Source organism: Chenopodium album, chromosome 11 (assembly GCF_948465745.1).
Source record: "Chenopodium album chromosome 11, dcCheAlbu1.1, whole genome shotgun sequence".
Classification (NCBI taxonomy): domain Eukaryota; kingdom Viridiplantae; phylum Streptophyta; class Magnoliopsida; order Caryophyllales; family Amaranthaceae; genus Chenopodium; species Chenopodium album.
In genome coordinates this window covers 14,114,325-14,129,285 of record NC_137844.1, presented here as the reverse complement: position 1 = coordinate 14,129,285, position 14,961 = coordinate 14,114,325, and the positions used below count along the sequence as shown (strand labels likewise).

At 34.9% G+C, this 14,961-nt stretch overlaps 1 protein-coding gene across 2 annotated transcripts; it reads right to left on the bottom strand.

Annotated features, from left to right (window-relative positions):
* Window positions 1-1,992: 1,992 nt before the first annotated feature.
* LOC145567428 (membrane-anchored ubiquitin-fold protein 3-like) lies at window positions 1,993-6,899 on the bottom strand. Of its 2 annotated transcripts, none has more exons than XM_081626692.1 (4): window positions 6,627-6,899; window positions 6,319-6,529; window positions 4,287-4,457; window positions 1,993-2,415 (listed from the first exon to the last, which is right to left on the bottom strand). In XM_081626692.1, exons 2-4 carry the CDS (start codon window positions 6,446-6,448, stop codon window positions 2,363-2,365), a joined length of 354 nt encoding a protein of 117 aa, XP_081482818.1. In that variant the 5' UTR covers window positions 6,449-6,529; window positions 6,627-6,899; the 3' UTR covers window positions 1,993-2,362. The 2 variants fall into 2 exon arrangements, with proteins under 2 accessions (XP_081482818.1, XP_081482819.1); XM_081626693.1 differs by having other exon boundaries at window positions 6,319-6,524.
* Between the last annotated feature and the right edge of the window lie 8,062 nt (window positions 6,900-14,961).

The window sequence follows — 14,961 nt, the reverse complement described above, 5'->3', positions numbered from 1 at the left end:
TTAAGCATAGCGGACATTTATACCCCTAAAAATATTAATTTAGATATTTTCCCAATTAACGCTACTAACAGCGTCTAACTAAAAGAACTTCTGGACATGGCTACCTATGACTCATGTGTTAGCGGCCCTAATCTATATCTATATCTATATCTATACTTAGTATTTAAAAACACAAACCGCAAATCTATACTAACCCACATGTCACCATAATTTCTCATATATTCATATCATCATATGCCACATGTCACCTCTCTTAATCTTTCTTTTTATATTCCCTTTTTAACGTAAAAAATAAAATAAAATAAACAAATAATGGTTAATTCTTTATGCATTCCAAAACTTACAAATTTAAGTAAGAAAATGAATTGTTTCATTTCAAATATAATAAATTATAGTTAAACTAATTAATGCACATTACATTAACAATAAAATAGTTTGTTCATCTTCTAAACTTAAAATAAAACTTAAATTGATATGTCATTTCATATCCCCACAACATCCATGTATATATACCTAATTAGATTCCAAAACAACACCGACACATATATTACAAATATACAACACATTACAAGAAAATAACCTAGGTAATAACCCGTGCATTGAAGGGGTGGAAAGGCTAGTTAGATTAAATGTACCGGTCATCGCATGTGCGTAGAGAGTTAGAGACCCACGTTTAATTGCAATGAGAATTAACTTTCTAGAGTAGTTTATAATTTATTGAAAATAATTCTTCTTATCAAATTTCTAGGAAATTGTTTTAATATGTTTGGTTAACATTATGAAAATTACAAGTCGAATTATTTCCTAGAAATTAGTGTGAATGAGAATTCCTAGAGAAATTAAACTACTTATGAAGAGCCGGCTAAATTATTTCCCACATTATGTTGGAAATTTTGAGTAACTACACGAAATTAGTGAAAGGGGGGGTTAAATATCGCTATTCAAAATGATCAAAATTTTCAATATTTAGTATGAATGGACAATCATATCCTTAGAACTTCACCACTATCTTCCCTCTTGCCACCAATCACTAACGACTAACACCACCACCACCACACTAATCGGCGACGACCACCACCGCCCTGACCTCAAAGACGACCCACCACCTATCCGGCCTCTTTGGCAGGAAGGTGGTGGTTTTTTTTTTCCTGACTACCGTACCAACCGGAGCCCAAAATCGGTTACCGTACGTGATAACCGGAGCCCAAAACCGGTTACCATAATCGATTTTGGGCTCCGATTACCGCTCACGGTAAACAATTTTGGGCTCTGGCTACCGCGCACGGTAATCGCTTTTGGGCTCCAATTACCGCAGTTACCTGAAATAAAAAATAAAAAAAATAAAAAAAAAATAAAAAAAAAACCACCACCTTCCCACTGGTAAGGGGAGGTGGTGGGTTGTCATAGAAGGGGTGTGGTGGGTCGTTGGTCAAGGTGGTGGTGGTTATTGCCGGCTGAAAGGGGTGGTGGAGTAATAAGGGTACGGTTGTCCATTCACACCAAATGTTGGCGGTGATGATCATTTTTGTTAGTAGTTTTTAGCAATCCACATTAGGAAAACCAAAAAAGACCAAAACCGTATAGAAAAATAAATGTTACATTGCTTAGTTGATAACTAGTTTAGTCCTATGCGTTGCACGGATTAAATAATCTCATTAATTAATTTTGAAAGAAATATTGTATTTATATAGTCTTAAAAGAATTCTTCAAAAAAAAAAAAAAAAAAATGATTATGGCAAAAATAATTTTGACGGGAAAAAATTTCATAAAAACTTGACATGTGTCACTTAATGATGCCAATATATTTTGTTTTAGTAATAGTTAATAGAAGTCTAAAGTGATATGACCTAAGAATTCAAGATTGAATTAGGCGAGAATCTGTTGCTCTCTATAGACCTAAATATGCAGTAAGTGAATTTTGCCAAATTGTGACCAGAGAATCCAGTAAAGAATAACAAAATCATGAACTTTTCATAATAGACTTGATGAATGCAGACAGAATAAATGAACCTATGAATTATGATTTTGTTCCAAAAAGAAAGAACACACTGTTGTTATATCTTAGCATCAGTCACACGCACACAACGGCTATATATTCTTCACAGTTGATTGTGGTTTTCCATTACAGCAAATAGCTCTATACAGCTTCGTGTTACTGGTACACCAAAAATTAAAAAAAATAAAATAAAAAAAAAAAAAAAAGGCAAAGCTTTCAAGAAAATCAGGAGGCCAGCAGCTTGTCAATGAGGATAGAATGATAAAACTTGCTGAGAAAGAACAGCTTTTAATATAAGCTCCGGCAACCTCCTGCCTCCCACTCTTGATGCACAATATCCACCTACTTACGGGACTTCTTTCATTCCTACATAATGCAGCATGAGCAAACAAATTTCTTTGACTCTTCAATCTTCTTCTCTGCTCAGAACAACAATAACACACTTGAAAGTTAGATACGGGGGAATCACATACTGAAAATGGACTCAAAAGACTGATTAAAAAGCTCATTTAGTACAAGGCGACTTTGCAGATGAGTTAAGTTAGATCTGAGTATTCAATGCAATCCAGCGGTCCAGAGTCCAGACTTTCTAGGTTTCCTGCTAACATGTAGCTCCTGAGATTCTTAAGCATCCAGTGATCACAATCAGGAATCAGGGTTTATAGTTAAAGGCTAAAGGAGTAAATGGTCAACTCTGGAGCACTTAAAGAGGATAAAGAACCAAGTTATTCTAGTAGATGAGAATTATTTCTGTAAATTCAGGTGATAGCTGCCAAAACAATGCATTCTGGTAGTAGCTGCCAAAACAATGCAGTATTGATCACAAAAGTACAAAAGTATCTGAACCAGATTCCCATATATTGATTTATAGTATTATCTTGTGCCACTAGGCAGGCATAAATGCATTATATGCCACCATTCACAATGTGACCAAAGGAATTAACAAAAATCTTAATAATTGTTGAAATGTATACCCCCCCCCCCCCCCCCCCCGGCCAAGAAAAATGCCACAATTTTTTGTACTAAATCTTGTCAACTTTGATCATTTATTTTTGTAAAAGCTACTCATTGTATTTCTTTTTGTTTGTCACATTTCCTTATTGCACAGTTTCCAACAAACAAAATCAAACATCTTCAACTTAAAAAAAAATTGACATTTTGGACGAACAAATTGAGACAAATCTACGAAAATCCAAATGACTACTTTTTCTGATATAAATTTTTTATTAATAAAATTCCTCTTATTTCAAAATGAAGTTTGCAAATGGGACAAACAAAAAAGAACAAAGGGTATGTAAATACTCCTAAAAATTTGAAGTTGTGTTATTTCACATCAAACTCGTTTAATATATACTTTTTTTTTTCTTTTTCTTTTTTTTTTTTTTTTTTTTTTTTTATCAAACTCAAACTAGGAAGTTTTGAACATTAAAGTAAAACGTCGCATATTAATTTTAGATAGAGGCAAAATCCAATCAATTGCAAGAATGTACTGCCACACTTATGAAATATTTGTTTGCATGGTCCCAGTCTCGTTTTCAAGTTTGGTTAGTGGAGATGAATCCAGGCATCCAGTAAGTGAGGCTAGACAATTATCTGTATGTTCATTCTCCCTAGGCCCCAGACAATCAGTAGGTAAACAAATAATAGAAATCAAAACCTAATGCTTTGGAAGTAAAAAAAAAAACTTGGAGAGAAGCTTTGCAGTACCTAACAATAGTTCATTCTTCTTCACATTCACTGATACAATTATGTCTTTCTACCTTTCTTTAAAGGTTACACAAACAATAAGCATTTCCAGTTGTTGTAATTATATGAGTGCATGTGCTAAAAAATCAACTATCCAGTGACCATAGTAATCAAATAATTGAATGATACAGTTGACCTCTAAAAAGAGGATGCACATTATAGTTCACAAAATTTAGAATACATTGCACTCATTTTTAGGACCACAGTCAATGATAATTTACATAATAGAAAACGAACAGAAAGCAACAAATAACACACGTAACGTCTTAAGTCATAACCAATCCGGCAGGGGAAGCCAGAAGACTAATGCCAGAACATATAGATTACATATAAGGAATAGTGATAAAATATCTATTGCGCAATCAAAATAAATGGCTACTAACTTATCCAGGAAAATTTATGCATAGGATCTGAAATTGCAGATTATACGATATTCTGTATCAACTTATACCAGAAGATTAGATCTCCAATTGTTTAAAGAGAAGATAGTATCCATAGAAAAAATTCGACTAAAAATTAAAGAGCCATACAAAAAGGAAAGCACCTGCTTTAGTCTTTGTTTGAGATGGCTGTACAACAACATGCATAACCATGACTCCACCAGTAAGCTCACCAAAAGGTGCCCGACACTGGCCAACAGTCTTATTATTCTCCAGAATCTTACCAAAGTTTATTAATTTGATCTCATTTGCCACTTTTGGAACAACAGTTTTTCCTGAGGAAACATCAGAAACAAAAAAACATAAATTCCTAGTAGCTAAGCATTGGAAAAGAAACATATATTATCTACAGAAAGATAAACACCAATTAACAAACAATAAGTAGATAGTATTCATAGTAACTGCACAAAGAAATGATAAAAAATTAAATACACATCCACACTGCCACACACCCACCCATCATAAGAGGCTAGGACAATCACTACAATAGGATGCCTGGTGCCAATCTTAGTCCTAGAGAACTGACCATTTTGGGCGTTCATGACAGTGGTATGAAATTAATGTCTCCTTAACCCACAGTTTTGTCAAGTGAAGACAGCAGCTTCTTTTTAATGAAAAGGCTACACCTCAAATTCCGATGAGATGGAGCAAAAGTACTAAATACTAAAGCAATTTCTGAATTCAGTCCCAAAAAAAAAAAAAAAAAAATAAAAAATAAAAAAATAATGATGCAAGAACTGATGCATGAACCATTCGATCTCCACCTTGTTATACTGATGAAGATAAGAGATGGCTAACATGACTGGAAGCTTATGAGAACAATAACTGTAACATATATTAAAGGGTACTAAGAGCAACTCCAATGATTGTAGTAGCTAGGGACTTGCTTGCAATTTAGAAAATATCCTAGATATTAGCTTAACCATTAGAGATAAAAAATTAAATTAGCGAATTAATTTTCCAAAAAGATAGGTTGATACATTAATGAAATTAAATGTACAAAGCTAATTAACAAATTTAGGCTCAATCAAATCACAAGCTACTAGCTAATCATTGGAGCACAAAGTAGCTACAAAAAAAATCAGCTTAAAATCTTGTATGGCATAACAAGCTAATTTGCTAATTAGCTTACCATTGGAGTTGCTCAAATAATTACAATTTAAATTCTAGATACATAGCCAACAAACTAAGAACAATTCCAATGGTAAACTTATCCGCAAATTAGCTTGATATGCCACACAAGATTTTAAACTAATTACTTTTATAACTAGTTTGTGCCCCAATGGTTAGCTACTAGCTTGGGATTTAAATAAGCCTTAATTTCTTGATTAGCTTTTTAAATTTTATTATATTCATATATCAACCCTTCTTTTTGACAAGTTTTTTCCAAACTAATTTCATTTTTTAGCTCCAACTGTCAAGCTAATAGCTAGGGAATTTTCTAAATTGCAAGCAAGTCCCTTGCTACAACCATTGAAGATACTCTTAAACCAATCAATTAACAGCCCCACTAGCCACACTTCAATGATAAAAAACCTATAACTGCATAATTCAAATAACCTCTGAATTCAACCCCAAAAATAACTTTTGATACAAGGAGCCAACAAACTATTTTGCATATAAATACGCTTGAACAATGTGTCAACCATTAGAATTGCCATCCTATCCTACATATTCATACATACAGACAGTAGACATGAACAAAAACTTCAGAATGGACATCCTTGCAATCTTTTCCTTTAATTTGCGCTTCGTATATTTAAGGGTACAAGTAATCACAATTCCACTCTATTCAATACGAAGCTAACAAACTAATCCTAATTCAATCAATCAGCACTTTACACCGCCCCAACAAGCCACCCCCTTCATCAAGCCAAAAACCAACTAAAAATAAAACTGCATAATTCTATAAGCCAAAACCGGCAACCCCGAAAACAGCCAAGTTCACAAACAAGGACTAGATCATAAATTTCATAACTAAAATCACTCTTCTCATCCACAATTCTGGGAAATTTAAACCAATACTATCATCAAATAAAAACCATATAATATACAAAACTGATGATTTTAACTGCATAAAAAGCGAAAAAAAAAAATCAATGAAATAATGAAATTAAATAGATATTCAAGACAAACCTTTAGGCCACTCGGACACAATTCGTTCTTTCAACATCTCAATAGTCGAGGCAGAAGAGTAACGAAACGGACCAATATCTGATCCATCGTATAACCGGAACTTTATATCCACAAGATCTTCTTCCGGCATTTGTATTGAGTTGACTCGAACGATTCACCAAAATTCAACAATCCCAGAAAATAAAATTTTGAACCCAGAAAAATTCCTAAACTGGGGGGTTGACCCACCAAACAAAATCGTGAAAAACAATTATGAATAATTCAGATAATTTACCAAAATTAAACTGAAAATTACAGGAAAAAAATACCTGAATTTCAAGGATTAATTAAAGTAGGTGGATCTAGGTAAAGTAATCTTGGAAGAAGAAGAAAGTCGAATTGAAATTGTTTGCTGTTGGTGATGATGATGGTATGACCAAGTATTGTAGTTTATTTAAAGTGAAATAGGAATTGGTTGCCAGAAATGAGGAAGATCTAGGAAGAAAAAGAGGATATGAGAAAGAATGATCGAAAGAGGAAAGTTTGGAATTGGAAGTTAATTTTTGTTTATTTTGAGGGAAAAAACCATGGTAAAATTGGTGATGTTATCAATCACACTGTTGTTGTCAATTGTAAGAGAATGGTGCTCCCACTTTGCCTTGGTTGGTATACGTGTGTGTGTGAGGTGAGGAGAGTTTCAGGCCGCTTTCACGCACCCGGGTTGAGATTATTTACTTGACCTCATCAAACGAGTCGGTCAGGTCGGGTATGGTTGGATAGCTTAGGTTTTGGGTTGACTTTTTGACATTTTTATATTAAGTTGTAACGTTTTCATATAGATTTTTATAATTTAAAAACATTTGTGTACAATCTGGTATACAATAATATTAGTGTACAACGATTAATATTAGGGTTTCTCTCAAAAAAAAGTATACTAGGGTAACTTTTGTCTTCTTTTTTAGGTAATTTTAAACTTGATACGATTTTAATATAAATAGGCAATGGGTTATAAGGAATATAAGTACTTCAATCACTAAGATTTGATTTTCAATCATTAAGAAAAGTATGAGTTTACCAATAAAGCTTAGATAATTTTATTTGTATTTGATAACTTTTATACATACTGGTGTAACTTTTGATCATTTTAGGAGGTAATTTTTATCGTTTTCCTACCTTTTTAAAAGTTTAAGTAAACTCTTATGAATAGTGTTGAGACTATTATACCCTTAAAATGTTTATTTTCGTATTTACCCCTTATCCTTATCTTCTTATTTTAAAAGTATGAGTAAACTCTTATGAATAATATTGAGACTATTAAGCCCCTAAGATGTTTATTAATGTATTTACCCCTTTTAAAAGTATGACCACACTTTATGTATAGTGTTGAGACGATTATGTCCCTAAAAATGTTTATTTACATATTTACCCTCATTAATGTCAATTGTTTCTTTTAACTCTTAAAAATAGCGTGTGGACGTTTATACCCTTAAATAAATTTGTTTACATATTTTCCCTAACTAACGCTACTAACAACGCCAAACCGAAAGAACTTTCAGATATGGCTAGCTATGAGCCTATGATGCTTTGACATAGGGAAAACTAGGTCGTTGATTAATTCTCCCTAGTGCCAGACAAAATAACAAACCTAAATACATGTATAGAGGTAAGTCAAGGGTCGAACCACTAGGAACGATTATGCTCAAGTGCTTTCAATGTGCGCCTAAGCCAGGTCGAACTAAAGGTGAAGAGTAGGGTAACCAATACTAAACAACTACTAAATCAAACAAATGAAACGCTAGGGAATGAGGATCAACATGCATTCATGATAATCGAGCTAATTAGGAAATCAAGCAATGTAAAGATAAATTGTAACACCCCGACCCCAAACAAATTAAGGAGGGGCCTATTCCCACGAAATGCGCATCAAGGGCCAACAACTGTCCCCACAGACCAACACAAGTCATTCCGGCGCATTTTGTCCTCATTCATGCGCACCCCGAGAAAACTTCCTAGGAGGTCACCCATCCCAAGACTACTCCCAGCCAAGCACGCTTAACTACGGAGTATCGTAGCATATGGGCTCCCTAAAAGGAAGATGCATCTTGTTGATATGAGTAGTATATAAAATCCTTTTAAAGCAATCATGAAGGGTACTACAGAGGGAGTCAGATAAGGGATAGGGGAAGGGGAGGAAGGTCGGGATCGGAATGGGGAATGAAGGGTTTTTTCGATGGTGGTTGGTGGAAGAGGGAGGGGGAAAAGAGTCGACGGTTCAACAGGGAGAGAAGTCGGCGCAGCACTCCGGCGTCGGGCGGCAGGCAACGGGGAGGGTTGGTGGGAGTGGACAACCGTGGAGGGTGGTTAGGCTGGTGGGGGTGTTTTTTTTTTTTTAATTTTTAGTTTTATGAAACAAGTGGTTTTCTTAATTAATTATTGGAAAAATTGTCGTGATTAATCTCAACTTTGCTCCGTCTGCCATTATTAATCCCAACTTTCGTTTATTCCTTATCACTCCCAACTTTGCACCCTATTAATTTTTATCACTCCGAAGTTACTTGGAACCGATTGAAGAAGTAAACTTTGCTGACTTGTAATTATTTATACACGTGTCACTACACAATAGGTCAAAAATTAAAAAAAAATAAACAAAAAATTAAAAAAAAAAATCCCCAGCAGCACTCCCTCAACCTCTTCTACCACCACCACTTCCCCTTCTCTCAGCCCCAACCACTGGCAGCCCACCACATGCAGCGCAGCGCAGCCCCTGTCCCATCTCCGATGCCGGGCGCACCCCCTTCCTAGCCCATGACTATCGGGAAACCTACCTTTCCCCACCAAAAAACAACCGCCTCTCCCTGAAAACGACCACCAAAATGGCTAAATCGGCTGAAATCGGTCGATTTTGGAGCTGAATGGTTGATTTCAACCCTGAATCGGCCGATTTCATGGTCGTTTGAGGGTTTAGGGCTGCTGGAATCCTCGAAGTTGAAAGGGGAAAGGGGAAAGATTTGAGGCTGCTAGAATTCGTGGTGCTCGAAGGGGTTAAGGGAGGTGGTAGGGGTCGTGCCGGCTCTAGGGTAAAGGGAGGTGGTAGGGTTCATGCCGGTCTGTTGAGTGCGTGAAGTGCGCAAGGAAGGGGAAGCGGGGAGGTGGGCAGGGAGGCGGCGATACGGAGGTGGGGGTAAGGGAGGTAATGCTGCCGGCGTCTAGTTGCCGGTGGCCGTGGTGGAGGTAGTGCAGAGAGGGAAGGGGGAGGAGGGAGGAAAGAGAATGTGTTTTTTTAATTTTATTTATTTTAATTTTAATTTTTTAAGTCAATTATACGCTAACACGTGTCTTGTAACCTGTAATATTAAGTTGGATGACCGGTTGGGGTGATAAAAATTAATAGGTATAAAGTTGGGAGTGATAGGGAATAAATAAAATGAAGTTGGGATTAATATTGGCGGCTGAGGCAAAGTTGGGATTAATGGTGGCAATTTTTCCTTAATTATTAAGTATAATTTTTTTTTATTTAATATTTTTTTAATTTATTTTTTAGACCAATCAAATGACGACACGTGTCATGTAACTTGTTATAGAAAGTTATATGACCGACTGGGACCATTTAAAGCGGATTGGTATTAAAGGTCGGATTATTAAAAAATAATTGAAAGGTGGGATTATTTTGTGCGGATGAGGCAAAGGTCAGATTATTTCGAGCGATCTTTCCTTATGAATATGTATCACTGATAACATATATTATCATTAATAAATTTATTAACTTCTTGTTTCTACCAACCTCACTTTTAATGATATGTATCACTAAATAATTAAATTATTAAGTAACACTCTAAATGATAGATATTCAAAATGACAATTATGCTTGACTTCTCATTAATAACATTTAATATTTTTAAATGGGCAAAATTTATTACTACCTCCGTTAACTATTATTTGCAACAAAGGGGTATTATTTGTGAGATATAAAATATTCCTTTGTTGCAAATAATAGTTAACGGAGGTAGTATTTAAATATTCAGTGCTTTTTCTGTGCGATTGGCCACACTGTGGGACCGAGGTTACTTATTCAACGATTACTTATTTAGGAGTTACTCATTCAGTCAAGAGTTACTTGACCTAGGGTTGGTTAGCGAGTTTTCGCTGGGGTTACTTATTTTGGGGTTACTCAATCGGTTAGCGTATTTTCGCTGGGGTTACTTATTGAGGGTTTATTTCTTAGTGGTTACTCAGTCGGTCAAGGGTTACTATTCAGGGGTTACTTAGTCGGTCAAGGATTACTTGTTTTGGGGTTACTTAGTCGGTTAGCGCGTTTTGCCGGGGTATTCAAGGGTTACTTATTTATGTAGGGGTTACTTAGTCGTCGGTCAAGGGTTACTTATTTATGTAGGGGTTACTCAATCATCGGTCAAGGGTTACTTATTTTGGGGTTATTCGGTTTATTAGCACATTTTTTGTGTGAGAGTAACCCCTGACCAAGTAACCCCTGCCGACCGAATAACCTCTGTCGACCAAGTAACCCCAGAATAAGTAACCCTTGAATAAGTAACCTCAACCACAAGGTGTGGCTAGCCATATATGAAAATTATTATTTGTCATAATTTAATTTTATCATGTACCTAGTCATAAATATAGTTTTTTTTAAGAGCACAAATATAAATTATATTTTATTTGAATATCACCAACTTATAATTTTTTTTAAAAAAACACATTGAGTAAATCTATCATCAACAAATTTAAATAATAAAAATAATTTAATTTTGCAGTTATGATTTTCTATATATCACAATATTCATGTAATTATGTATCTTCTGATTTGATTTTAATTTTAGCTATTTACAATATATGTAACTTACAATACCATTGTAAACTTTCCTATTACAATATCATGGAAAAAAAGAATTATATATATATATATATATATGAATTCTTAAATGATTCTAAGTAATGAAGATCTAAATTTAATTGAATCTAAATGAGTCTCAACATAATTGTAAATATTTAAACTGATGTAGTATAGTAAAAGTCTTTAAACAAGATAGAGCTAATATTTCTCTAACAATATCAAAATTTGATGTAAAACCTATCAAATTCTAATTGTAAAAAGTCAAAAGTTGATATTGTCAAAATCTAATACAAAAATATCTCAGCTTGATGTAAAGTTGTAAACATAAAATTTTACAAAAATTGGGTGTTGTAGGGAATATTTCAAGTATTATCCCACACTTGAACCCCACTGTGATCATAAACTTAAGCATGGTGGCGTCCAAAGGGAAGGAAGTTAGAGCAAAAGAGTCGCCAACAAGTTTTAGGAACTTGTAAACCGTTCACGAGGTGAAGGTTACACCCCTTAACGATCCATGAGATCGTCAACTCCAATAGGTCTGGAACCAAGATTGGTGTTCGGGGATGAAGGTACAAATCCAATCTAAAAGAGATTGAACCTACCCTAATAATAGGCCTCTCTACTTTATTCTTCTCGTATTCATGTGCGCTTTCTGACTAACATGCAATCAACAGATTAACCCTAAACCTGTTTATCTATGTTGGTTGAATATTAATGCACAAATAAAACTATTACTGGTGATCACTTGAATTATAATCATATTAACCCTAAACAAGATTATTAATTATATTATTAAGCGTGATTACAAGTACAAATTTCCTTTAAAAATGCATAAAAGGCGTGATCAAACAATAACAATGAATAAACATCAAGCAACATGATAATAATCATAATAATAATAATCATAATTATCATAATTGTAAAAACAATAACTATAATAACAAAATAATCATGTTAAAGCATAATATTAGCAAGATCCTAGGCATGATACTAACAAGATTAATAACAAACCCTAGCATGTCACTAAACGATAAAGATCAAAGCTTTAGCCCTAACATGATATTGATATGATATTAGAAAGCATAGGAAGCACCCTAAACATGATACTAGAAAGCAATAATAACATCCTAACATGATGCTAAGAATTAATAAATAATAAACATGCTTTCTACAAGAATAGAGCAATAAGACTACATACTTTGATGCCTCGTATCTCTTTCTAATAACAAAATACACGCGTTAGTAACTTCAAGGAAAATAAAAAAATCAAACAATTAAATTAAATAATTGAAGTAGAGATTAGGGACCAAACCCTCAGAAATTATAACCTTTCACGTCTAGGACGAAGGCAACTTCGAACTTGGCTAGGTATGTTTAGATCTTGTGAATGCAGAATTTTGTTTGTGAAAAGTTTAGAGAGAGAAGATGATGATTGTAGATGAGAATTGATGATTGTAAATTGTAGATGATTGAAAACGGAGGTTTAAGGACCCTATTTATAACGAAAATCAGCCCGGATATGATAAAAAAAGAATCAGAGTTCGAAAAGGAATAAAACACGACGCTGTCGCCGCAATAGCCCCTGTCGCCAGGCGACAGCTTGTGGTGCGGCGCTGCAGACAATTTTTCTACACGTTTTCCTATTTCTGATAAAACTTAGCGTACGAGGGGTAAAACTGTAATTTTATTTAAAACGCTTCTTTTATTCTAAATAAGACTCATAAAACTCATTTATCAATGCTAATCACTTTAGGATTCAAAAGAACCTTCTAGAAAATTCTAAAAGACTATAATCAATCCTAATTGCATTAGGAATCATAAATCATAATGGGCTCTCCTCTAGATCATTGGGCCACATATAAAAGCCAAACCGGGCCCAATTTAGTATTTTGGCCATAACTTCCTCATTATTCATCGGAATTGGGCTTATAATATATCGTTGGAAAGCTCTTTTCGAGTCCAATCCAACCACACTATTATCAAACCCTTGCCATGGACCAAACTAAACTGGATTGGCTATTTCCATAAAATAGGTTTTCGAAAACAGAGAGAAAGAAAAGAAATAAAAACTAATCGCAACACTAAACTTTCCACACTTTCACTTCATTCGATTATGATTCGACGTGAAAGGTATTCATCATCGGGTTTGGTTTTGGGGAGACACTTTTGGGTGTCTACAGGTGTATATTAATTATTGTACAGTGAACATTTGTTGTAAATTTCTCATAACTAGGACAGTTAACGCGAGCATGATGAGTTTTTAGGTTATTTTTACCTTCTTTTCATAGTTTTCTTCCTTAATAAATGCTTAGCTTTATTCATTTTCTCTTTACTTTCCTTATTTTCTCTTATTTCGTATTTTTGTCCACTCTTGTGGATTTTCTAGTGTTTTCTAGCTCCTTTATTTGTTCTTTTTTCGTGGTTGTAAGTGTAGGTATTATATGAGGTTCGGGTCTTGATATTGGTGGCTTACCAAGTTAGAAGATGCCTTTGGAGCAAGCTATAGCGTTGGGAAAGCTCAAGAAGTAAGAAAGTGCATGCTCTAAGTTCTAGCTCTTGCGCTCTCAAGCCGCGCTTTCATGAAATTATGGTGTTGAACCCACCGTAAACTCCATTTGAATCTTCCATACTTGGTGACTATCATGAAGATATTGCGTACGCACACGAGGAACCATTTGCGAGCACGCGAAGTTTCGAAGCGTTGAAGGAACCCAAAAGAGCGCGTGCGGGCAACCCACATGTGTGGGCGCGCACACTCAACGCAGCGCGGGCACGCCACTCTGCTTTTTAGTTCGTTTTGACTTCATTTTCCCGCCTCTTATAAATACTTTAAGACCCGATTTTTGGAGTGAAGTTTTTACATATTATTTTCCTCATAATTTTAGCTTAGTTGAGAGTTTCTGTCTTTAGTTTTAGGAGTAGATTTAAAGAGAGAAAGTGAGAGATTTCAATGGTGATTTGGGATATTGATGATGCAAGGGTGACAATTGTATTGAAGACCTTCTCAATTATCAATGAGCATTTCTAACTCTATCTCATCTTATTGCTTTGTTTAATTTCACGTTTGATTGATTTGGTTTTGATGATTGATTCTTGATTATTGTAGTTGTTCTTCAATATTTGTTGATTCTTGATTTCATTCACTTTCATTGATTTGATCATGTTTGTTAGTAAGTAGTTGCTTGCTAGGGTTTGGGTGAAGCTTGTATAATTGATTGTTGTGATTGATTTGGGAATTTGAGTAGTTCTTGTATTGTAATAAAATTGATTGATAAAGGTTTTCATGCATGTTGTTTAGTTTGATTTGAGTATGTAGACATCTACTTTTGGCCTCCTGTCCCGACAGGAAGTGCAATGACGATAAATAAAACCATCTTCGTGTTGGATTAACGTGAAGAACACTTATGGATAACTGATTGAATCACAAGAACATAAAAATAACTAGCCTAACCCAAAAACAAATGCATTAAGGTCCAATCAACTAAGTCCGATCATAATTAGGCTTAAGCCTGAGCTTAAAACCTAAAAATGACGGATTTAGAGGCGCCTAGGTTAAAAAATCAATGCTACCGCAGAGAAATCCGCGTGCATCTCAATGAGTCGCGCTGGTCTGGCGAGCGCAACTTATTCAGTTGCGCACAACACCCAGCGCAATTGCCAGTGATGCGCTTGCGGAAGATTTAGAATTTCATAAAAATATAAAATCAAATCTTACCATAGTACTGCGCGCAAGACAATCAGTTGTGCTGCCTATAGCAGCGCAACCAATCCACTTGCGCTGGGCTGTCGCGCGCAACCTATTCAGATGCGCGCGACAC